Source organism: Ornithodoros turicata, chromosome 3, assembly GCF_037126465.1.
Source record: "Ornithodoros turicata isolate Travis chromosome 3, ASM3712646v1, whole genome shotgun sequence".
NCBI classification, from domain to species: Eukaryota; Metazoa; Arthropoda; class Arachnida; order Ixodida; family Argasidae; genus Ornithodoros; species Ornithodoros turicata.
In genome coordinates, this window is record NC_088203.1 from 65,099,567 (window position 1) to 65,124,376 (window position 24,810).

The 24,810-nt window shown below is 45.6% G+C and overlaps 2 protein-coding genes across 3 annotated transcripts in view; both read right to left on the reverse strand.

The window, feature by feature from the left end:
- LOC135388547 (calcium-binding protein E63-1-like) overlaps positions 1-24,810 on the reverse strand; it is a 376,381-nt gene that overhangs the window by 234,841 nt on the left and 116,730 nt on the right. For both annotated transcript variants that reach the window (XM_064618155.1, XM_064618154.1), the window contains one exon: positions 16,052-16,094. In XM_064618155.1, the coding sequence (XP_064474225.1) occupies positions 16,052-16,094 (43 nt within the window). The remainder of the gene's footprint in view (positions 1-16,051; positions 16,095-24,810) is intronic.
- LOC135387687 (uncharacterized protein K02A2.6-like) lies at positions 16,780-22,331 on the reverse strand. Its single transcript, XM_064616786.1, has 4 exons — positions 21,355-22,331; positions 19,826-21,114; positions 19,156-19,515; positions 16,780-16,901 (listed from the first exon to the last, which is right to left on the reverse strand). Exons 1-4 carry the CDS (start codon positions 22,329-22,331, stop codon positions 16,780-16,782), a joined length of 2,748 nt encoding a protein of 915 aa, XP_064472856.1.

The following is a 24,810-nucleotide window of genomic DNA, read 5'->3' on the forward strand; positions in this document are numbered from 1 at the left end:
TTTCTTATTCGATCTCCTCCTGATAGTTAGCAGAGCGCCGCTCCGATGAAGAAATACGTCAGCGCCGTGTTCCGTAAACGTTTATCCCAAGCTGTACCAATAGACCCCCCCGCAGCGGCACGTCATACCAAGATATCATGAAACTGGGAAAGAGTGGATCTTTGGCAAAGCAAGCACACGTGGTTGTCGCCGTCGTTTAACGTCGTGGTTTTCGCGTTTTGGTGAGGTGAGGTCAGGGTAGTTCTGCCTCGCACATGAAGTTTTCCTTGGTATCTCCTTCTTGCAATGGCATCCATTATCGGAAACAACTCATGTGGTCGGCAGCTGCCAACCCACGTCGCTTTATTTTGCCAACGACGGTCGCGACATTTCGCAGTGGGACGTAGACTGTTCGCAAACAGCGGGTAGTCTATTGCGCACATTCTATGTACGAAATGCTCTGCTTCTTTCTTTTCTTTTGCGGGTAGCAGGAGAATTCCCACCTTGTACAAAGAGAGACGCGATGATAAACACTGGACGACAAAGGACACAAACAATTGCTCTTTTTTAAGTTCAGTGTTAGCGCCGCGAAGCAAATATAGCTATGAGCGGCGTACAGACGTGGACAGATGCAGAGAGGACAGCAGGAAGGATAGCGGGTTAGTATGCGTCTTCGGCACATATTTCAGCGAGAACTGTGCAGACATTCGTCTGGAAAGCCTGCCCGAAAAGCCAGAGAGAACCTCAGACAACACAGCCGGTGCCAGGACTCGAACCCGCGTCACCAGTCTCTGCGTGGAAATGAGTAATTCTAACCACTATGCCACGGTAGCTAGCACAGAAATATATATTGGGTAATGGGGCAAAATGAGACAGAAATTTGCAATTTAACGTGAAACTTTTATTTTTCGTGTTTTTCAAGAAAACTAGCCATAGACACATTCTCCCGGTTCTACAACTTCTGACCTGTAAATGGAGAACGAATGTAGCCGGTCTAATATAATTACAGAACAATAAATTTAAAAACGCAGATTGTCTCATCTTGCCCCAACCCTCTGGGCAAGACGAGGCGTCGCGTGGGGCAAGATGAGACACGCCGTGGTAATGAACTACACAAATTAGTTTTTGCAATTCATGCAGACAAAGTGAAGCCCGTAGACCCCTACGCAACCCCCTGAGCCCACCATAACCACATATAATGTCCAATAAAACCGCACCCAACCCGGTGCTATTTTGCTCCACCGTCCTTTACAAACAGGGCACGGCCCGTCTGACGTGTCGCTGGTGACTCGCTTTTGTGTGCGCTTCTGCTTTGCTGGAAATATCCTAGGAAACAGGAAAATTTGCTGGAAAATACTACACAATATGCACAAAAGAAATCCCTGAGGAACAGGCATAAAGCCACCTAATAGTTGACTTATCAGTTTTTAAATCACATGAAATTGAAATTGCATTCAATTAAAATTACATTAAATTGTCGCGTCTTGCCCCGTGCATGTCATCGGACGCATTATTTTTTCTGTTCAACAGTGAATAACCAAGAGTGTCCATATTTTGTGTATATCTAGAAGAATGAATAAAAAAAAAACGGGATGTGAACTTCCATTGACAGAAAAGGCTGCGAAACGCTGCCGCACTGATTGCAACAAACGGACTACAGAAAATCGCGCCTTTTTGTCGGGTCTTTACATTCCAGTCAGAAGTAACCGATATTTTTCTCCTAAACGCATACACCAGTACGTACAATTCTCACGTGCAATAAACCGGACATGTAGAGCCGCACATGAGTAAAGTTTCAAGAGCATGCAGCAACGCGTCTCTGAGACAGGCGGCGTCGAGTAAAGAATGTCGCGTCTTGGCCCGTGTCTCATCTTGCCCCACCTTACCCTATATGTTACCAATCAAAGTGAGAAAAAACGATCCGCAACACGCGTAGTCAAGTAGCACGAACAAAAAATCATCTATACGTAAATATCGCTGCATAAATCAGCTGTTTCAAGGACGAATCATAAAGAAGAAAGATGGCAGATTCTGTACTTTCGAGACTTTCGAATCCGATGTTCGTAACTGGGATGTTACCATTATCGTTTGAATATATTGCATTATTTGCGCATTAAGATTATTAGCGGTATTTGGAGCACGCGAAGTTCATGCGGAATTGTGCAGAGGAACCAGCCAGATTGGGGCTCCCAAGTGAAGCTCCCTCAACAAGCCGAACTGGAAAGTTTGGAACCTCAAGGGACAACAATAACAACAATAAATGATGACGATGAGATGGGGTGTTTCACCGCGGCGGTGCGGTACCCTATTACATTGCACGTGAAACATTATATGAGGAGGATGAATGAAAATACGAGAAAGAATTAGAGCGACTGGAGCAATCCAGTGGACGACAAGAAGTCCATGAACAGGTGAAGAACCCTACGATGGAGCACAGGATCTTCACCGGGACAATGAATGCAGCTAAATTAAGTGGTGTCTTGCTGATAGGGGCAAGCTCATCACACAGAATCCGCCTTTGCGGGCAGTAGAGTGCACGTTCCATAAGAATGTGCTCAGAGTTCACAACGACACCGCAGGTTGAGCAGAGGCTTGTGTTCCAGCATCTGATCATGCACTGGAATTGTGGGGTGAAAGCCACATTGAGGAGGAGTCGACGCAGGAGAGACCCCAAAGGAACCTGACAATATTCACCCGCAAATATGCATTTAGAAGCATCACTATAAGAAAAACAACGCACTACACGCGCTCTTTGATTTTCAATACGCGCATCCCGTGGCGGTAGGTAGATGATGCATGCTTTACCAGGCGAAAGGAATCAACTTAGTGCTCTAATGTTGGCATCTGTTCTTGTTTACCACCGCTCATGCCACGATATTCTTCTTCTTCTTCTACCAATGAGATAATGGCCGTGAGCCACTAAGGGAGATTGGCCAGGACAAAAGGGGCGTGAGATGTTTGTTTATGTCTGTGCAGTAATGATGGGGACTAAGGCCAAGTCGGATCCAAGTATCTTATGACATATATGACATATGATGCCTAATGCAGGAACTGGATATGCACGTATGTAGGAATATGCGTATGACGACTATACAGGGCCAAAAGGATGGCTGTATGAATGTGTGTGTGTACGTGAAAGTGTATGAGTGTAGGAAGGAAGTGACTAGAAGCGGTTGGAGAGCACGATGTAGGATGCAAGACCCGCTACCACGATATTCCTTGCCTGCGCGCCACTGGCCTCAGACCTCCTCACAAGCTCCGTGCATCGAAGCAAGAGTCTCGTGATGATGATGATGATGATGATTCAGGTTTTCCTGGCGCATAAGCGACGAAGGCCATAAGGAGTCTCGTGACAGCAAGAGATTTTTTTTGCTTGTTTGCATGCGCAACAAATTATGCGAACTTATCTGTCTTGTAGCGTGTTTGAAATGCCGTACAGAACGTTCAATTGCTCACGCGTTTCTTGCAAAGTACATGGAGTATTTGCGCTAACTCACCAGGTAGAGGGCTTCAACCAGCGCTTCAGTGCATCTGGTGAAGCCTACTTTACAGGTCAGAAATTTGGAACCAAAATGGAACCTCGAAGACCCCAATATTCGTTAACGAAACTTGCACCATATGTTTCGCTATGACACAGAGAACGTCCCACTAGAGAACGAATGCAAAGCGGTAACAAAGGAACGTGCTACACGCGCTTTTCTATTCCTAATACATGGCTTCTATGGGAGCAGTATCAGGGGAAGCCTGCTTTACGTTTTGTCCCGAATTGCTGGGCATGTGTTTGTTAGATGTCATTAGGAGCTCGGTATGTTGAAGAAGTCAGCTGTTTGCAGTTATACCCAGTGGGAAAAAAAGGAATTGGTCCAATTGGACATTTTCCCATTCAAATCAATTGGAATTCCAGTTGTGTTTTTGTCACCCATTGGACAAACCATTTGGAATCAATTGGTCTCTCCATTACAAAGAACTGGCGAGCTCAGGCTTACCAATTGGTCCCATACTAGCTAACCAACTCAATCCAAATGGTTACACCAAATGGTCCAGGTGGACTCAGTAGGGTCTCCAATTGGAAACAGGTAGCCCTGCCGAGTCTGCCACACAGGGCTACAGCTACGGTTTCATCAGAGAATATCACACACGAACATGTGCAGGAGGTAACAACTTGTTGTTTATTGTACTTTCGGACTAGTCTTGTTGACTAGAATTGCCCAGAACAATGGTCATTTCCGCACGAAAACAATAAAAGAGTTTTTTATTAAAAAGCTAGCTATCTGGCGCAAGGCGATGACACGTCAGGCAGGTTGAGATAAACATACATATCTATCGAGTTACTATCAACCATCTTAGTTCGGATTGAGAGTTCAGGAAATTCACAACTGTCATATACACGGGCCGGTTGTCCTTTCTCGTAACACAGCTGGCGCACGGGTGCGAAGAGAAAATTCTACACATAACACAGCAGCTCACGACACAGATACAATTCTGTTTACGTTCTTACACGGTTTGAAAACCAGGCGGAACGCTTGATTCACGGAGCTGCACAATCGACGCGATCGACGCCAACGGAAACTTGTTCAAACTGATTCGGGGGTGATGCCGATGCGCTGCATCAGACATGACGATGAGAGCATCAAAGTTTCGGTTTCAAACTGAAGTGACGACAGCGAAAGCTTTACTCGTGCGATGTAGAACCACTAGCTTTCTTTGCCGCTATCATTTTATATTCTATCCAGCTGTGGCTATGAGACCTAATTTACACATTTTCTGCTATTTATACCAAAAAAATCTCGCTCTTCGGAGGACGGACTAATCATTCAAATATAAAAAACGGTTAATATAAATTACTATTGATTATTGATAGCATTAATAGTTTAGGTACACATGCACTGACTAATTGTATTGAAAATACTGAGTCACACACAACTTACTTTACAACTCTACATTGGAATCAGTTGCCAATTGGGCAAACAGTTGCTAATTGTTCTCTAATTGGGATGACCAGTTGGAGACCGAGAGACCAAATGGAACTGGAGTTCCCTATCAGAACGACCAATTGGACCCATAATGTCCAAATGAGTGTCCAGTTGGAGTGTATGAAACCAAATGGAACTTCCAATTGGTGCTCAGCTACCAACTGGACAGTCAAATTGGAACTGAACGATCCAACAGGTTTTGACATGGGACCTGTTGGGTCCCAATCGTACCAATTAGAAATTCCAACTGGGCCAGTTCTTTTTTTTTTTTCGGCTGGGTAGGTATTGGTGCAGAAATGCTGGCATCTGAGCACAGGACAGAAATTCCTAACATGCCACCCTCAGTGTAAATAATTATTTTAGATGTGAGTCTGCTTCACTGCATGACAGGACCTGGTAGGCTGAAATAGGAAGAGAGAAAGACTTGGAGCGCTTGATTGATTGTGATCCAAGTAATAGGGCAATTATAGTTTCCTTAGAAAGTAGAATTTTAAGGCTCCTAAATTATAGTTGAGCTCGTTAAGAGTAGTACAGACTTTTTGCGATAGTTTTTCTAAACTACAACGCAAGAATGAAAATCTTCAATATAGTTAAAATGCAATCATATATCTTTTCCCATAAAGGCGTTCTATCTTGTCCTCAGTCGTGCGAGAATGGAACTTTGCCCCCAGGCTTTCGGGCAGTTTTGCTCGCAGGTGTAGCTTCAGATAACGAGTATATGAGCGTAGAAAAGGTTGTGCGCCATGTATTACATAAGCCTGGTGATGATGTTGAGTGTTCCAGGGTCTCAATTATTATTTTAAAGAGCAGTAGTAGCTTACTGCTGTTGTGATTCTAATGATTGAAAGTGCCATGATAAGCCCTTGGGGTGAAAATCGGTAAGATCAGCGTTCATGCACAGTGCTTTTTTTGTTGAATTTTAATGTAAGAATGAATATCATTAAGAGCAGGAAACAAGAAATAATCTTGCAGTTCAATAAATAATAGGAGTGTTTGTCTTTGCCGCTACCTTCTTCAAACAGGATGTGATGACGTCACGCAGTGGCTCTATGGCACGGCACTTGGATCTGTTTTTCCTATTATCGCGTTCCCATTCCTTTCCAAACAGAACATGAAATAATTTTGGACTATCCTTGACTTTGCTGACCAAGAGCGAGGAAGGCTCCGCCTCCAAATGGCGCGCCAATAGGAGGACTCTGGAGGCGGAGCACTGCGGCCTCTGCTCTTGCCTAATAGATGGCGCATCGGTAGCGCTCGGCTCGGGATATGTTAGCCGCTGTCGTCTGCTTCTTCCGGTAGAGCTACCTTGAAGCCCCTGCTCTCGCGTAGGAGATGGCGCAACAATGGCGCTCGGTAAAGGCACGTGTGGTCACCATAACTTTGAGCCTCGACCTTGAGACTGGCCGGTAACCTAAATTCCCATGACGTGGCGATAGCAAACCATAGTGCGTAGTTTTGACGATTATGCTTCATGGATGTGTCATTACATTACCAAATTTGTGGCCAGTTCGACGTTTCGCTCCGCTCTTATGCGTGAACATTGTCTCAGCTCATGAAAAAGGAAAGAAATGTTGCCGCTTTTGTTCTACTCCTCGCACTGAAATAAATCATTTAAAATAATTGTGCTGTGTGTTTCTTTTTTCTTTTTTAAGTAGTTACACAAGTGTGTAAAAAGGAAAGAATGTTGCTGCTTGTTCTACTCCTTCCACTGAAATAAATAATTTACAATTGTGCTGTTTGTGTGTCTTTTTCTTTCTTTTTGTAAGCAGTTACGGAAGTATGTAAAAAGGAAAGAAATGTTGCTGCTTGTTCTCCTCCTCACACTGAACTACATCCTTTGAAATAATTATGTAGCAATAGAAAAATGGGAGGTTGGTCAATGTTGTGCATTTTCATGGACGGATTTTCGATTAGCATTGTTTTTGAATAAGAGGAGTGTGTGTGTGTTTAGAAATAGTTTGATGCTGGAGAGTGTGTTTTCCAGCAATGGCCAGTAGATAACTACATGTAGTTAAACTACTAGTTAAACTACCTGATTGTAGTTAAAAAGTAGTTATCAACTACTTGTAGAAATGTAGTGGCAACTACTAGTTAAACTACTATTTTAAGTAGTTAACTACAGTAGTTAGGTTACTGAAGGCGCCAACTACTTCCGATTTTGCCGCAAGCTTTACGGCACGATTGTGCTTCCGACTTTTACCTTGAGCTTGAGAATGGAGGTGCAGAGCAATTGTGTCATGCATGTGTACTAAATCTTCACTTTTAATGCTGGTCCAGTGAAGCCTCATTTGCTGTGAAATAATTCTGCAACTTAGTTTATCACGTAGGCACAGAAAGAATCCCGCTGCAACCTTTGTATTTGATGATCGTAGCAATGGCCTGAGTCAAAGTTTATCATTGCTTGTGATTCATATTTAGGTGTCCAAGAACACTACAAGGGATTGGTGTTGATGGACAACGTTAAGTAGTTATAGATGTAGTTAAACTACATTGCAGTAGTTAAAAAAGTAGTTTTAACTACTCCCCTGAAGAGTAGTTAAACTACTAGTTAAACTGCTTAATTACAAAGTAGTTAGTAGTTATAGTTAAACTACTGTAGAAGTAGTTAGTGGCATCACTGGTGTTTTCTGCTTTGTTCAAGTGTTGCTCTGCACCTTTTTTCCCCTTGTTGTCTGACAAACATGCGATTTTTACTAGCTTGACAGTGCTTGTTGAGCAATGCCCTGACATGCCCAGATGTATTCTGTCATATTTTCCTTCTACATGTAGTTCTGTATTTTTTTTTCTTTTTGACAACGAACATTCTTGTTGAAGCACTGTCATGTCAATAGTGCTGCCATGAATGGGAGTAGAGCTAGAATGATTCTTAATAATTTTGCGATTCATTCAGTTCAGAGAGTAACCGCAAGGGGGACAGGTCTGTGGCTTTATTCAGGAAGAACAAAGCGTCATTATTCACTTATCTCCCTGGCTCTCGGATGGGACGGACATCTCTCACTGAGCTCATCGTATTTACCCATTGATTGTGTTACTTGTTAGGATATTTTGTTTCTCCTGTATTCGTAAATCTCATTTAGTAAGACTTTGGGATTTAAATGCTTAATTGCTACAATCAGCTTTCATGCATGGTGTTTTTCTGCAATACTTTTTATGTTTCCTATGCAATCATTATACTAGAATAAAGGGAATAATTGTGGGATAGTGATTCAATAAATAACAGGTCCCCTGTCTAGAGCGTATGTGTCCTTTAGTCATGCAACTGCATGCCTGGGTAATGACGTCATGCCATGGCTCTATTGCTTCAGGTGGACCTTGCCCAGAGGAGTTGGGTTGGGCATTAGTGGAAAACAACAGTGTAGCCCTGAGACAATAGGATGACATCACGACCAATGAGAAAGGCCCACAGAGAGCGCAAGGATTCCATCCTCTCTTGGCTACTGGCAGGTGTGGATGAGGTAATTCTGTTCCTAGCAAATGTGTTTGCTGTTAGTGGAAAAGCAGAGCTTCGGTGGGATTCCGTTTGCCTCTTACGGGGTACGGATGTGTGTTTCGTCACTGGTGAATGGTGTGTGACGATTCTGGTGGATTTTGGGTCGAGCGGATTTACAATGAGGGAATGCAGTGTACGTGAAAATACTCTGATGATGGTGAGTGCCGTTTTCACTCTGTTCAAGTGTTTGTCTGTGTTTGCTTTCCTCGGTTGCCCAGCAGTCTTGCAATTTTTCCTCATGTAACAGCGCTCATTGAGCAATGTCCTGACATGCCCTGACCTGCATGATTTCTTTTGTTGATGTATCTAGGTTTGTATTTTTTCTTTTTCAGACGAGAAAGTTTCATGTTGATGATTGTTCTCTTGACAATGACGCTAGTGCTGCTGCACCCTTTATTTGAATGGGAATAGCGCTAGAACGATTCTTAATAATTTTGCGATTAAATTTGTTCACCACAACAGGGACAGATGCATGATTTTATAGAGGAGAAAAAAGCATTACGATTCAGTTCTGCGCCTGGCTGTCAGATGGAATGGATGCATTGTTCTGCGCTCCTCATGACTGCCGCTGTGGTGGACAGTGGGCTGATTTGTAGTGTAACTAATTCTTTCACACGCTACAACTTTGTTCCCGCTTTGTTTGTGATGGAGCGGATCGTTCTGCGCTCCCCGTGACTGCTGTTGTGGTGGGCTGTTTTGCTTCTGTGCCTGATTCTTTTTGTTGTTTCCTATTGATGGTTAGCATATTTCCTCTTGCTTTCGCAGCAGTTTGCATTCTTCTGTATTATGAATGTTTTTCTCCTTGCATATCTGGAGCTGTCCTAACCTGCCCAGACATGCCATGATGTCCCAGTTGACGTCACAGGATGTCCAGAACTGGTGGTCACAAGAAGGACGGTGGTGCCACCTGGTGTAATGCTTTGCAACTAGGTAGTCACCTGCCTCTGTGCTCCGTCACCCAGCGATGGTCTGCGGCCGTTCCGAACCGCTTTCTTCAAGATGGCGTCATTGATCTTTAACTAAACTCCTTCACTCCACTCTATTTCTATCTACTTTTTTCTTTTTTATGACCACAATTATCCGGAAACACACAACTGGTCTGGACACGAGTTAGATGCTCCCCAATTAGTGTGGTGACTCCCTGGAGGGTGCTGATTACTGTGGAAGGTCCCAATTAGCTTTAATTGCTAATTTAATCGTGTTTTGGCTCAGTTGTGTGCTTCCGGATAAACGTGGTCAGTACTTACTACTGTCGTAATACGAAATCAGCATATTGAACGTGTTAATTTTGTTAAAGCCTTTGGTGTTGTTCTCAGCCAATTTATTTTGGGATGCTCACGTGGATATCACCTGCGGCAAGATGGCAAAACTATGTGGCATCATTGTGAGGTGTCGCTATACACTTCCGAAATCAGTAAAATTATTATTCCTACCAATCAATGGTACACTCTATTCTCTGCTACTGCAATCTAGTGCTCTGCTACCACGTCAGTGGATCTACAGGGTTGAGTGAGCAACATTTCGATCGCATCGAAAACTAAAAGATGGCGTTTCTTGCGCTTCAAACTTTGCTGACTGATAGTCATTTGCCTGAAATTTTATCGATATATTTTTCGAACGGTACCACCCAGTAAACCATAGACGTCTAGGAGACGTCCACCTGATATCCCAAAATTGGATGTTTGGATATCCCATGGATCATTCCAGAGAGCCCGTAGACGTCGCATGTACGTCTTGGCGACTATGGTTTGTCCCACTTTTTCCACATTCCACGGACGTCAACTTCGGGATATTTGGATATTCACAGGATGTTCTCAAGTCTGCACATATTGCTATAAATGTGTTCTTTCAGAAATGTGCTATATACTATGCAGTGGGGTGCCACACATTCTCATAAGATATGTAACAATGTTTTATTTCAAGGCTACATTATGGCTAGGTTTTTGGCGCCATAAGCGTATTGTAGTGTGGTAAATGGCAGCCTAGAGGCCTTTCGGCCCTAATCCAAGACGAATGCAGACCGCGCGTTAATAAATGTGCGTTCGCCTTTCACCATATAAGACGCAGGCTCCCTTTTTGGCCCCTCCACCGCGTACGTGGATTTCAAGAGATACCAGAACGAGCATATACTGAAATACAAATTGTTGGAGTATGTTCATCAAGTGTAGCGTGGCGTATGACGTTTGCAACGGTGACAACGTCTTTGCAGTTAGCTTGTGAGTCTGCAAACGACGTCAGCGTATATCTGTGAACGTTCCTGACATCCCATCCTGACAAATATCGTGTTTTTCACTCAAGCTGCTGTGTATAATGTGATTACTTGGTAAATAAGGTAGTAAACCCCAAAATTTTCCCTCTTGCTTACGTCATGCCACTAGGGGGTCACGTGCCCTAGATGTCTCCGAAAAATAACGCGCGCTTGCTCCTTTCTTTTTACATCTATGAGATGTCCCAGGGATGTAGAAAGTAAGATATTTTTAAAAGTTTCATTGTGGACGTACAGGTAACGTCGCACAGACGTGGCGGACATATGCGACGTGTGCGACCTTTGTGGGACGTACCTGGGATATTTCTGGTTTACTGGGATAGAAAAAAATGGCAGAAGCCAAGCAGATTCTCACCCCATGCATTTCCTATATAGCCTACACTGCACCAAAACGGCCAAATTTTTCGCTGTCTGGTTCACGTTCGCATTGCCATGTCTCACGTGAATGGTGAGGCATGGTTACCACAATTTCTACTTGCCGTGGGTGAGGCCACCAATTCTGTCCTCTATGAGGCCGACAACGGCGAGTCCTTTCACCGCCATCATCAGTTTTGATATCTCTTAACTGATAAGCACTTCCACTTATCAAAACGCTCTCTGGGATTTTGCTAGAGATATAGGTGCATCACTCTAGCAAAGTATTCGTTTCTACATAGAAAATCGTCTGTTTCTTGCGCTGTGACGATTGCCCAAAGCTTTATTTGCCGTAGGCAAGGACACCAAATTTGATGCCTCTTAACTCATCAGCGCTTTCGCGTAAACGCTCTCCAGGATTTAAATACTAGAGGAAAAACAAACAACTTTATTTCAGGATAATGGATGGGGAGTTTCATCGCCGGGGGCGATACTCTACCCCATTGCTGGAGGTGAAGCAGGGAATGAAGGAATGGGTCCCGTTACAATCAGGATCGAAGTCCCGGTTCGTCCAAAAAAGCGAAGAGAGCCTTGAGGACAGAGCGTTGATGAGCTGGATGCGGCCAGGGGCCAAGCAATTTGATGAGGGAGAGGGGACGGGAGTCGAGCTCGTTGAGGGAGGCGGAGAGTACGGAGCGGGAAGGGGGATAGTGTGGGCAATGGAGAAAAATGTGCTCGAGATCTTCAACAGCACCGCAGTGACTGCAGTGAGGAGAGTTAATACTAGAGGAATAGTTGCATGATTCTACCAAAATATTCGTTTGTAGCTAGAAAACTATAGGTTCCCTAGGCAGGCGCGGTGGAAGAGGACACCAACTTTCATGCCTCTTAACTCGTAAACGCTTTCGCTTAACAAAATGCTCTCCGGGATATAAATACTAGAGATATAGTTGCATCATCCTACAGAAGTAATCGTTTCTAACTGGAAAATTGGACGTTCCCTGCGCAGGCGCGATTGCCCAAAGTTTTACGTGCCGTAGGCAAGGCCACCAAATCTGATGCCTCTTAACTCATCAGCGCTTCCGCGTATTAAAACGCTCACTCTCAGGGATTTAACTCCTAGAGGAATAGTTGCATCATTCTACCAAAATATTCGTTTGTAGATAGAAAACTATAGGTTGCCTGTACAGGCGTGGTGGACGAGGGCACCAACTTTCATGCCTCTTACCTCGTAAACGCTTCCGCTCATCAAAATGCTCTCGCGAATATATTACTAGAGATATAGTTGCATCATCCTACAGAAATATTCGTGTCTAACTGGAAAATTAGCAGTTCCCTGCACAGGCGAGATCGCCCAAACTTTAACTTGCACTGGGCAAGGCTACCAACATTGATGCCTCTTAACTCAGGAATGCTTTCACTTATAAAAACGCCCTCCGGAATATAAATACAAGAGGTGTAGTTTCTTCATTCTACCAAAATATTCGTTTGTAGGTAAAAAAACTATAGGTTCCCTAAGCAGGCGCGGTGAACGAGGACACCGACTTTCATGCCTCTTACCTCGTAAACGCTTCCGCTAATCAAAATGCTCTCCAGGATATAAATACTTGAGGTGAAATTGCATCATTTTACCAAAGTATTATTTTCCAAGTAGAAAACTGTTGGTCCCCTGTGCTCGCGCGGTGGGCGAGGACACCAGCTTTCATGCCTCTTAGCTCATAAACGCTTCCGCTTCTCGAAATGCTCTCTAGGATAGAAATACTAGATGGATAGTTGTATCATTGTACCAAAGTATTCGTTTCTACGTAGAAAACTGTCGGTTCCCTGCCGTTTGCCCAAATTTTTACTTGTCGTCGGCAAGGCCAGCAACTTTGATGTCTGTTAACTCACGAGCGCTTCCACTTCAAAATGCCCTTCGGGAAAAGGAAATTATTGGTAGCCGGAGACTGGTAGCTGGAAACTGTGTATTGGAAACTGTTCAAACTGGATCAATATATTCGTTTTGTAACATATTCGAGACACCCCAGAGAGCATTGCAATTTATGAAAGTAAAATCACGTTATTCAAGAAAAAGCGTTCAAATTGCATGGCGCCTACGGGTCGTGTAGGGGTAGGTTTCACCTAACACACGGGTTTAGTAGGTGAAGCAAGCTATACGTTTTCTCCCATATTCTTGGGAATGATAATTCGCGAACGGGTGCACCAATCGACGAATTTTCTTTTTTACAAGTATCTGTTCGATACCACCTACAAGCTGCACACCGTGGGAATGAGTGGGAGGCGCTCATTATTTAAATAAAAGTTCAAATGTGTTTCGTAAAAAACAAAACTTCTAAAGCAGGGCGCTGTCGGCATTAAAATGGGTACTACCCTTGTGGGACCTTCAGTGGACACCTTTTAGAAAAAAATCGACCACCGAAGCAGGTCATTTGTTGCAGTAATTAATTGGTTTCGGTTAACATATTTTTGTCGCGGCTGGTCGCTGTGAAGCGCAAAAGAACGCTCTTCCACTCCCTTATCCAGCAATGAATTATGTCCTTACACCAATGAATTACGTCCTTTTGCGCGTCACCGCGACAAACTATGTAAAACGAATATTCGCGAATTATTTAGCCCGGGCATTTAACTGAGACGCCCTGTATATTCACGCCCGTAACTAAACGGGCTCCTTTTTTGTGTTTGTTTGTTATTCGCCTGATACCTGCTCCTCCCACATTCTTGCTGCTCTCCCACAGTTCTCTTTCTACAGTACTTCGCTGTATAGCACGCCGTTCGCAAACCAGTCGTGATTCGAAGAAAGAGGGGGGTACGCCTTTTTTGTTGCAATTTGGATATATGGTAATTGCCACAAAAAGGCGTACACCCCCTCTCTCTTCGCATTAGAAGCAGATAACCCTATCATTCTTGGCAATGTTTGGCGCACGGCGTCCTATGCCCTCAAGTTGTATTTTTAGAGTGCATGTAACGACCCTCCCAAGGACCTTTTGGGAGTAAATAAATCGATTGGCTGATTGAACGCTTAAGTGGGAACATGTCAAACATAATTACTGCACAACAACACTTATGTGTCATATGAACGTTACTTTGGTATCAGATAGGTTTGAAACTCGAATTTCTCTCGCAAACAATCCTTTCACTTATGCAGGTGCAAGTCATCATATTCAAAACGAACGATAACTCAATTCCAGGTTCAAACACTGCGTAGACAAACAATAACTATCTTGCGTCGATAAATAAACCGATATATCAAATCAATTTTCAGTATTTTTTCGCATTAATGCATCGAATTACCAGCACACAAATTGCAGTATTTCATCGCTTGGTGGTCGGTCGAGATGGGGCTCCTTTCTACTCCGTGCCTTCCAAGTTCCTCAGCACTGCTCTTATTCATATCACCTTCATCCCATCCTGCAGCTATAGTCGTGACCACACGAACGAGAGCCGTGATTGCCACCACTACCTCTGTTGTTAGAGTGCAGCCGAGATATACATCTGCAAACTGTTGAGTTTCAGTTTGAATAAAAAAAAGCAAGAAAAGAAAAGGGCGGGCTAAGCCGTAGTGTTTTACATGAAAACGTCACGATCTCCGATTCCTTTCTTTGCGGGATTTTAGTGAAATAAATATCGTTAAAAAAGTCTATTCATTTATTCATTCCATTCATTAGCCATCGGAACATTTAAGTCGGCGCACGGCGCCTCCCATCGCAACCGCGCCTGGGGTCCTCTGGCGTGCTCTGGATGTACTCCATCGTCTTTGTAGGTCCCTTTCACACTCGCACAAGTCCCAGTTGCCTCGCTGTGCGCGCCGGCAGTCGAATTTGCCTCCGCCGCTAACCTTCTTCGGTGCCCCCGTAGCTCTCTGTCGATAGCTCGGTGCTGAACTTTGGAGGCTTTTGGAGTTCCTCTCGAGCTGCCCTTTCTTCTGATTGCCGTTTCTTTCGATTCTGATCACATTTTAGTTACATATATGCCGACGTTCTGGCAAAAGTTTGATATTCCAAGTTCGCAAATTTATAAAATTTTGGCTATTGTAGTTGAAACCGATATCGCTTAAGGCCGAGTTAGAACCTCTCAACCGCTTCCTAACGACACCTCGATCGGCGTCCTAACTTTACGCGTTCGCGAGATAGACTGCCCGCAAGGTACGCGTACCCCTACATTTCCGTCTATCTCCCATGCCCCCTCCCCACCCAGAAGTTGCGTCAGCCGCCGCAATGACCTTGTTAGCTAGAATATTACCCGTATAAGCTATCTGGATTTAGCCAGTTGGTTGCTATTGGTTTATTACTCACCGAGTTATCGCGTCATGAAATTCGGCATGATTTCGTTGCATTGTAAATTATTGACCAAGCTACCAAACCGAACTTGCAGACGTTTTCACGTCAAAAATTATCTTTCAATAACGGAGGACAGTTCTACGGTCGGTTAAACTGCCTTCTCGGAAAAGTAGATCATTTAGCTTCAATATGAAGACATATTTCTCATCCTTGAGGTAGACGTGTCTCCATGTGAAGAGAAAAGATAGACCCCCAGAGGAAGAACACTTCATCATTTAGGGGCAGAATTTTGCCACTAACAGGGTAGAACTGTTCAACCAATCGAGGTAGAAATTAAGGGGTTGAAGTGTTTCTGCCCCTCACTTTCTACCCAAAGAGTTTGAGAATCTGTAACAACACACTTCTACCCCAAATGTTGGAAATTACACATTTTTTCTTCTTCTTAGAATATAGGCGATACAGATCATGTAGGACGTGGCTGTAACCAACCGTATCGTATGCCCGTTTGATGTCTAAAAATGCTGCTGCTGTGGTCCGACCTTGCACGCGTTCATGTTCCACAAGGGTCACCAGGTCTAATACACCATCCATAGTGCACCTGCCCTTACGAAAACCAGACATGCACTCTGTGCAAACAGTATTGAGCAGAGCAGCGGGTATTTCATGAGATGCTGCTGTGGTGTGACAGCTGAGAAGAAACACGTAAACTAACCTTGTATCTGTGATTCAGGTAATGTCTCCACTGGCTGTGGCACCTGTAGGGCAAGAATAACATCATCAGTATCGCATCCCGTAGGAAAGAAAGAAAAAAAAAGGGGAAGCTCCAGTGAACAGCCGTTCTATTCAATCTGTCTGAGAGGCTTATGGCGCGCAGAGAATTCGCAGTATTACTTGCAAATACATTGGCGCCCCCTGTCGCAGGCTCTATTTGTCTCTTCTGTGGTGGTCATGCGTTACACGTATTTAACCAGAAGAACACAGAGGTTTTGCAGCACGTGGGGTCGTTGCTATTGTTGCTCACAGCGATGGTGCACATTCTTTTTTTTTTTTTTTTCGTGTGACGTTTCTCTCCATCCATTTGTCTATTGGCGCTGAGCACAGGCAGAGCACAGAGCTGAGCACGAACATAGGCGCACCCCTAGCCGTAACAGAAATAGGGTTTGGGGATCGGTGCCGACCTAAAAGTCATTACGAAATTCAATTTAAGTGTGTTCTGAAATGCTCAACATCCCATTGTCAAGAGCCCATCATGGTGTAAAGTTTCGCCCTCGTCTGCAAAACGTTTGCTATAGGAGATCACAAGATTAATTGGTATTGGAACACTCAGGATGTTGCAAGGGAAATTGAATATTAGCATAGAAGTATGCCGAGCCCATCCCTCCCGACGCACATTCCTGGCCTCTTGGGGCCGGAGATCCAGATCCCCGTTCCGATTCTTAATCAATCTACTTTGAAAATGATGGACACAAAGTACAGAGGCCGCACGGCTGTCTTTTCAGATGGTTCATCTATGTCGGCCGGCTCCTCCGCTGCCTGTGTCATACCGGACGAGTTCGTGTAACCTGGGTTTCGCCTGGCACATCGTACTTTGTCGACCTCTGCGTAGCTGCATTACATCTTCCTCTTTCTAAAGTCTGCCTTGAACTACTGTCCTCGCTCCTGGGTGATATACACTGACTCAAACTCAGCCATGCAATGTGTAGGAAGCATGGGCATCCGCGGCTCTTTGGCCTTGGTAGTAGTCAGTACCTTGACGGCGCTCAAGACTCTTGGGGAACAGCGACAGCACTTGACCCCACAGTGGGTCCCCGGCCACATTGGCATCCAGAGCAACAACGCGACAGATTTGACAGAGATGTTGCCGCCCACCGTAACCGCAGAGCCGTGTCCCTCATCCTTTCCGACGGAGATTGACGCTTCTACTTGTCTGCGTTGGCGTCACCCTTGGCCCGCCAACAATGGTGCCATGGCACCACTTAATGATCGCTCCTCAATGCAGTAGACCCGTCATTATCATTTAAGATGCCGCAACTGGCTTCCCTCGCAGCTTTACGCCACTTGTGCGGCGTCTACGACCCACCGTCACCTTCACCCCTGTGGTCAGTGCTAGGCTGGGCTACAGTAACACGATGCTGTGCTCAGCTTGCATTGCACACCCCAGCTACGATTCCCCATATTATGGAGGAGTGCGACCGGTACACGTGTGAACACCGTGTGCTTCAACGCCGACTTGATCTCCTTGGCCACAGACCATTCAGCTTGTCGAAAGTTCTTGGCCCGTGAAGTTCCCCTGCGCATCAGTGCCAGGCTTTTCGCTCCCTGTTTGCTTTCGTTCATGCTACTGGCCCCCTGGAAGAGCTCTAAACAGAACTGTCATCTCCTTCGCGCTCACCATTAATCCATCCTTTCATATTAACCTCTTTGAAGTGGGGCTACCGCGGGGAAGTATTCCATGTCATCGTCACTTTTTCTTTCATAATTTATTGTTGTTGTTGTTCCCAACGGTTTGGCTCTGAAGAACTATGAATATGTTTTTTCGGTTATTGACCTTTTTCCTGGTCCTCGTTGCCATCTCATGTTACTCGTTCTCAATCCTAATAATGGTGCCGGGATGTTACACGTAAGGTTTGGCTGCCTATTTTGGCGACATGCTGCACGTGGGTTGGACTGCGGATAATTTCGACCACCCGGTTCTTTTGACGTGCGCCGGAAGTCTCCAACGCATGGTCAATGTTTACCTTCCCCACATAGCTGCCGTCCAGGGTTGCGGAGTCCGGAATCATTCTAGTTTTATCACAGCCCGGAATGGAATTGGAATGGAATGGCGGAAACTATCCTGGGAATAGAATGGGAATGGAATTAGGCATTTTTTCGCAGGCGGAATGGAATTGGAATGTAATGGTATGGGTGCCACACGGTCAAGGGCGATGGTTTGGTTTGATTTAAGAAAAAATAAAATGGAGATTTTGGCTTCACTAGTGTCAGGCCCGCACATCACTTGCACCAGTTACTCTAGTGGAAAAATTCTGTAATGGTGATGCCAATGAAGAGAAAGAGGAGGAGCAGGCGGAGGAGGAGCAGGCGGAGAGGAGGAGGGCGAAATAACCTTGTCTTTGTGCTTTTTCCGCGCTGGGTAATGTCAATCTCCTCTATATAGCACTGCTGGGCTAGCTAGTACGGTTACCGGTCCTAATTCTTTTATTGGTGGAATTAAAGGAATGGAATCGGGGTGATTCCACGAGTGGGAATTGACCATACCTTTTCATGCGGTGGAATTGAAAGGAATTGAATTATCACAAATCTTCATCGGAATGGAATTGAAATGGAATGGAATGGAATGGTGATCCCATTCCGCAACCCTGCTGCCGTCCTCGGCCGGGATCGAACCTCTGCCTGCTTTTTGGGTTGCCAAAGTTGTACGTATTGTGCACCTATACAGGGCGCTTTTCTATCCTTTACAGAGTTCATTGAGATTGTATGTCAGCAGTATCAACGGCAATTTCGCTGAATAATTGTGGTACAACTTGGTACAAAAGTTTACGGAACAACTGGATGGCGCGGGATCACACATGGGAGGAGCTGGAGCTATAAGTGTCATGTCGCAGGGTAAAAGACCAGGCCGTACTTGCAGCAAACGCTTTATTGCTGGCACAATGAACAGTGCCCCCGGCGTGGGGTGCCACACAAATGACAGTCTGGCGCACCGAACTGTGCGCGCCTTTTAACAGAACCAGGCAAGGAGGAGGAGGAGGAGGAAAGCAGATAGCGCGCGACGTAACATCGATAAGATACCGGCATGCGTGCGCGGGAACATACATGACACTTCCCTCGCTCCTAATACAAAACTAATGAGCTTGATAACGCTCGGGAGGACGTCTGTCTCGGACAGGGTATCTTCTTTCTTGAGCAGCCGGCTGTGGAACTCCAATGCTGTCCTGAATGGGTTCCGGAGTGCCGGGTCGCTGCACGGCTCCGCGGGCCCGGTCACTTGCTGGGAGTACCTCAGAGGAGCTGGGAATATCCGACTGTTCGAAGTCCGTAGGTGCTGCAAGCCAGGGACCTGAATCGTTGTCGCACTTTGCCTCTTGGGTAGTGGTTCTGCTTGCGTATAGCCTGAGTTGATCTTGATGACGACGCCACACAATTGAGGTGCCCTGGACTGGTGAAACTCGTACCCTGTAAGACACTGGGCCGGTGTTACATAAAATTATTCCTGGCAACCACTTCTTCCCTCTTCTGAAATTTCGCACCATTACGCGATCCCCTTGTTTCAAAAGTCGTGGAATAGATGTTCTGCGTGCACTCTGTACAAACTGCGAATGTCTCACCCGACATTCAATTGATGGCTTCAGAAGATCGAGCCGAGTTCTCAACTGACGTTTGAAAAGTAGCATAGCTGGCGTTTCATGCGTTGTAGCGTGAATAGTTGTTCGGTAGCGAAACAAGAAGCGGTCTAGCAGCAGATTTAAAGGTGTAGAAGGGTTACCTTTTCGCAGTGCAGTCTTGAGTGACTGCACGAACCTTTCCGCTAGTCCGTTGCTGCTCGTATGGTAAGGTGTAGTTGTGACATGACGGATGCCCATCTTTTTCAAGAAGTCTTTAAATTCTTGAGACACAAATTGTGGTCCGTTGTCTGTCACAAAACTTTCTGGAATTCCAAACCTGGAGAAAAGTTCGTGTAACTTTTCTATGGTGTGTTTTGTCGTCGTTTTTCCCATGATGAAGACCTCCGGCCATTTTGAATGGGCGTCCATGACTATTAAAAACATGTGACCCTTGAAGGGGCCCGCAAAATCCGCATGTAGTCTATGCCATGGAGCTGTAGGCCACGACCACGGGTGCAAGGGCGACTTCGGCGGCGCAGGCTGTACCTGTTGACAATCCAAGCATGTTTTTACACATTCTTCAATGTCCCTTTCGAGTGACGGCCACCACACGTAACTTCTAGCAAACACTTTGGTGCGGACTATGCCAGGGTGTCCATCGTGCAACTCAGACAGCACCGTTGTTTGAAATTTTCCTGGTACAACGACGCGCATTCCGTACAATAAGCAACCTTGGTGGACTGTTAATTCCAACTTTCTGTCAAAGTATGGCTTCAGTTCAGGGTCCTTCAGTGATGAAGGCCAACCTCTCATGACCATCTCTCGCACACGACACGATGTAGGATCAAGTCCAGTCTCTCTTGCAATATCCGAGCTTCTCAACGGCATTGTATCAAGCCGTAACGTGTAAAACATCTCAACATCTGCAGTCTCGTTGCATTCATACGTCAAGGGCATCCTAGAGAGACAGTCTGCTTCTACATTTTTACTGGCTTCTTTGTAGAGCAGAGTGTATCTATAAGCGGCTAAAGTGACCGCCCAACGTTGCAGACGGGCAGCGGCAACCGTAGGAATCCCCGTCTTAGGCCCGAATATTGTTTGCAGAGGTTTGTGATCAGTTATCAATGTAAATGACCTTCCATAGAGGTAGTAATGGAATTTACCAAATCCAAACACGAGAGCAAGTGCTTCGCGCTCCAGCTGCGAGTAACCCTGCTCAGCCTTGGTTAATGTTCGGGACGCGTATGCGATGGGCCGGGTAGTACCATCAGGAAACTTATGACTAAGCACAGCACCTACCCCATACGGAGACGCATCGCTGGCCAGTTGCAGCGGTAAGTAGGAGCTGTAGTGGGCCAAAACTGGAGCTGTCGTGATGACTTCCTTGATCTTGTTGAAGGAATGTTCGCACTCCGGTGACCAGAGCCAAGTCGCCTTATTGCACAACAGCCTGTTCAAAGGAAACGCAATAGTCGAAAGTTGAGGCACAAATTTTCCATAATAATTTACGAGCCCTAACAACGAGCGTAATTGTTGCTTGTTAACAGGTCTGGGCGCTTCCACAATCGCTTTAACCTTTTCAGGTGACGTATGAATTCCAGAGGCACTGATTACATGCCCTAGATATTCGAGACTGTCTTCGAAGAAATAACACTTGTTTCGTTTTACGCGAATACCACGCTCCACCAACCTCTTCAAGACTGCATCCAAGTTGGCCAGGTGTTCTTCCGGTGTCGACCCCGTAATCAGTAGGTCGTCCAAGTAACAGCACACCTTCGGTAATCCTTTCAGGACGTTCTCCATTATACGCTGGAATATCCCTGGGGCTGATGCGATTCCAAAAAGACGACGATTAACTTCAAACAATCCCTTATGAGTATTAAGGGTCAAATACTTCTTAGATTCGTCACACATTTCAATTTGTTGGTACGCTCTGCTCAAATCTATCTTCGAGAATTTCTGGCCACCAGCTAGGCTTGACAGTAATTCCTCGATTTTTGGCAGAGGGTAATGATCGATGTCGAGCATTGGGTTGACAGTTGTTTTGTAATCGCCGCAGATACGCAGCGATCCATCTTTCTTGATTACCGGTACTATTGGCGTTGCAAACTCGCTCACCGGTACTGGGTTAATAATTCCCAAGTCTTGCAACTTCAACAACTCCTGTTCTACCGCTGGCTGTAGCGCAATTGGTACACTGCGGGCTTTCATGAACTTTGGGCGACTACCGTCCTTGAGAAAAAGTTGTGCTTTCTCACCTTTCACCGTCCCCAGCTCATCCTTGAAAATGGCACCGTACTTGTCTAGCAGGAGGTTCAACTTCCTTTTTACATCTTTCGCGGTATCCTGGGGCACACTGACACGACAGAAGTTGCACAGCGATGGCCAGTCCAGACGTATGCAGCGTAACCACTGACGGCCCAAAAGTGGTGGTCCAGGCTGGTGAACGACGTACAAGGGCAACGACGCAGCTTGGTTGTTGTACTGCACTTGTACTTGTACCACTCCTAGCGGCGCAACTTCTTCACCTGTATAGGTCCTTAGCTTCAAATCTGTTTTCTGAAACTGGCCATATCCAAATGTGGCTTTGAAATCATGAGCAGAAATAACGGAGACGGCTGCTCCAGTGTCTAACTCCATGGTGAGTGGAATCCCGTTAACAGTCATTGTTACACCAATGGGATCGCTTTTTCCATCTTGAATTCCTTTTATTGGAATAGATAGTGTCCGAACTGTGTCATACCTTTTTGGAATAGTTTTTCCGCCCTGATATCTCTTCCGCGCCCTGGACTTGCAAGCTCTGCGAATGTGGCCTTTCTTGTTGCACTGATAGCAAGTGGCATTGATGAAAGGACACGATAACGAGGCATCCCAGGCAGCACAATGTACTGAAAGTCGAGTGCAATAGGGGTGGACGGGTAGGTAGAAGACCTTGAACAGACTCTTGAAACTAAGGAACATTGATAAGACACATACCGTCCACCCCTATTGCACTCGACTTTCAGTACATTGTGCTGCTTGGGATGCTTTGCTGAGGCGCACCTAGAACATTCCGCAGATAAGCCGCTACGTGTTTTTTCCGCCTGTATCTTGAACAGGTCACCAGGACTTTCGTACTTTGCATGGGTCGCCGTGGCATTCTTGGAGGCGTTTTCCAGTGCCAAGGCCTTGTCGACGGCTTTTTGAAAAGAAAGCTTTTTATCTTCAGTGAAGAGTACACGTTGTATTTCAACTCGTTGAAGGTCGCACACGAATCTATCACGTAGGGACTCGTCCAAGAACAATCCAAAGTCACACGTTTCTGCCAATTTGCGTAGTGACGCAACGAATTCCGTGATGCTTTCATTGTCTCGTTGAGTCCTCCGGTGAAATTTTGCTCGTTCGCCGATGACTGAAGGTTCGGAAGTAAAATGTGCCCTTAGTAATTTAAGCACTGCATCAAAGGTCTTCGACGTTGGCTTGTCTGGACTACACAGGGACTTCAGCAGCCCATACGTCTTAGCACCGACGATACTAACGAGCGCGTAAACTTTATCAGCGTCTTCAATGTGGTTGACCTGTATGTACGCTAGCAAACGTTCCTCGTATGCTGGCCAATCACTTATTGATTCTTCAAAGGGTTCCAATTGACCTACTTGCATATTTCGTGCCATTGCTGCTGCTGTGCTCGGGCGTGTATCCGTTTTAGCTTCCATGCGTGGTTCTTCTGAGCTCGTCGCCAAAATATGTCATGTCGCAGGGTAAAAGACCAGGCCGTACTTGCAGCAAACGCTTTATTGCTGGCACAATGAACAGTGCCCCCGGCGTGGGGTGCCACACAAATGACAGTCTGGCGCACCGAACTGTGCGCGCCTTTTAACAGAACCAGGCAAGTAGGAGGAGGAGGAGGAAAGCAGATAGCGCGCGACGTAACATCGATAAGATACCGGCATGCGTGCGCGGGAACATACATGACAATAAGTATATATATAAATAAGTAACTCCGTTGCCAGCATATGTGTCGTAACCTATATGCTGCACAAAATCCGTTTGGAGTGCACACTACACAGTTTGGGACTGGGTTCGCAGTTTAATATCCCTTTAATCTAAGCGTCATTCTTTTCGCTTATGGGAGGTTTGCAGTGTACACTACAAGCGAATTTTTGCAAGAACTAGGTTACAACACATACGAGGGTGGTTCCATAAGTTTCCGGCCCGAGGTAGAAAAAGCACGCGAATTTGAAAACGGGATTAAGGACACGTGGCGCCATCTGTTGGAGGGCCGGAGCACCACCCTCAACCCTCTCCATGCTTTTGTTGGTTGGAGAGCGGCATTTCAAACAGCCAGGGTGCACTCTCCAGTTAAAATGGAAAAAATCGAGTACCGCGCTCTGATAAAATTCTTGACAAAAGAGGGACTTTCGCCTAGAGAAATTAAAGCGCGACTGGACAGCGTGTACAGGGAAGCCTCTCCGTCGTACACAACGGTAAAAGACTGGGCTAAGCAGTTTGGACTGGGGCGAGAGTCCATTGAAGATGATCCACGCTATGGTCGTCCAGTGGAAGTGGTGACACAAGAAAATTTGTCTCCTGTCGAGGAGGAAGTGCTGAGCGACAGGCGTCTGAAGGTGAAGGAAATCTCAGAAAGGAAGGGGCTTTCCAAAACAATCGTTTTTTGCATAATCGGCGAGGGCCTTCACATGAAAAAGGTCAGTGTGAGATGGGTGCCACGACTTCTCTCGTCAGTTCAAAAGCAACAGCGCGTCGTCTGTGCCAAAGAGTTTCTGGAGCTCTGTCAAGAGAACGAAGAAGAAATATTGAAGTCAATTGTCACAGGGGATGAGACTATGGTGCTCTACTATGATCCCCTTTCGAAGAAGGAATCGATGGAATAGCGCAAACCAGGAGAAGCACCCCCAAGGAAAGCCAAGGTCACACAATCCACAAAGATCATCAAGGCAACAATATTTTGGGATTGTCACGGGATCCTCCTCATCGACTTCAAAGAGAAGAACACCACAGTGAATGCGACTTATTATGCCTCACTCCTGCACCGACTGCGAGACGCCATCAAAGAAAAGAGGCGCGGCAGGTTGAGTCGAGGTGTCCGGTTGCTCCAGAACAATGCCCCTGTCTACACGGCTTCTGTTGCCAAGGCTGCACTGAA

Bases quoted from the DNA above. Each gene is read 5' to 3' on its own strand.
- LOC135387687 (XM_064616786.1), bottom strand. From the start codon at position 22,331: ATGACTGTTAACGGGATTCCACTCACCATGGAGTTAGACACTGGAGCA. The intron at 21,115-21,354 runs GTTGGTGGAGCG...TCCTTTGAACAG, and splicing joins TTGGATGCAGTCTTGAAGAG to GCTGTTGTGCAATAAGGCGA. The intron at 19,516-19,825 runs GTAACCCTTCTA...AGTGTCTTACAG, and splicing joins CAAGACTGCACTGCGAAAAG to GGTACGAGTTTCACCAGTCC.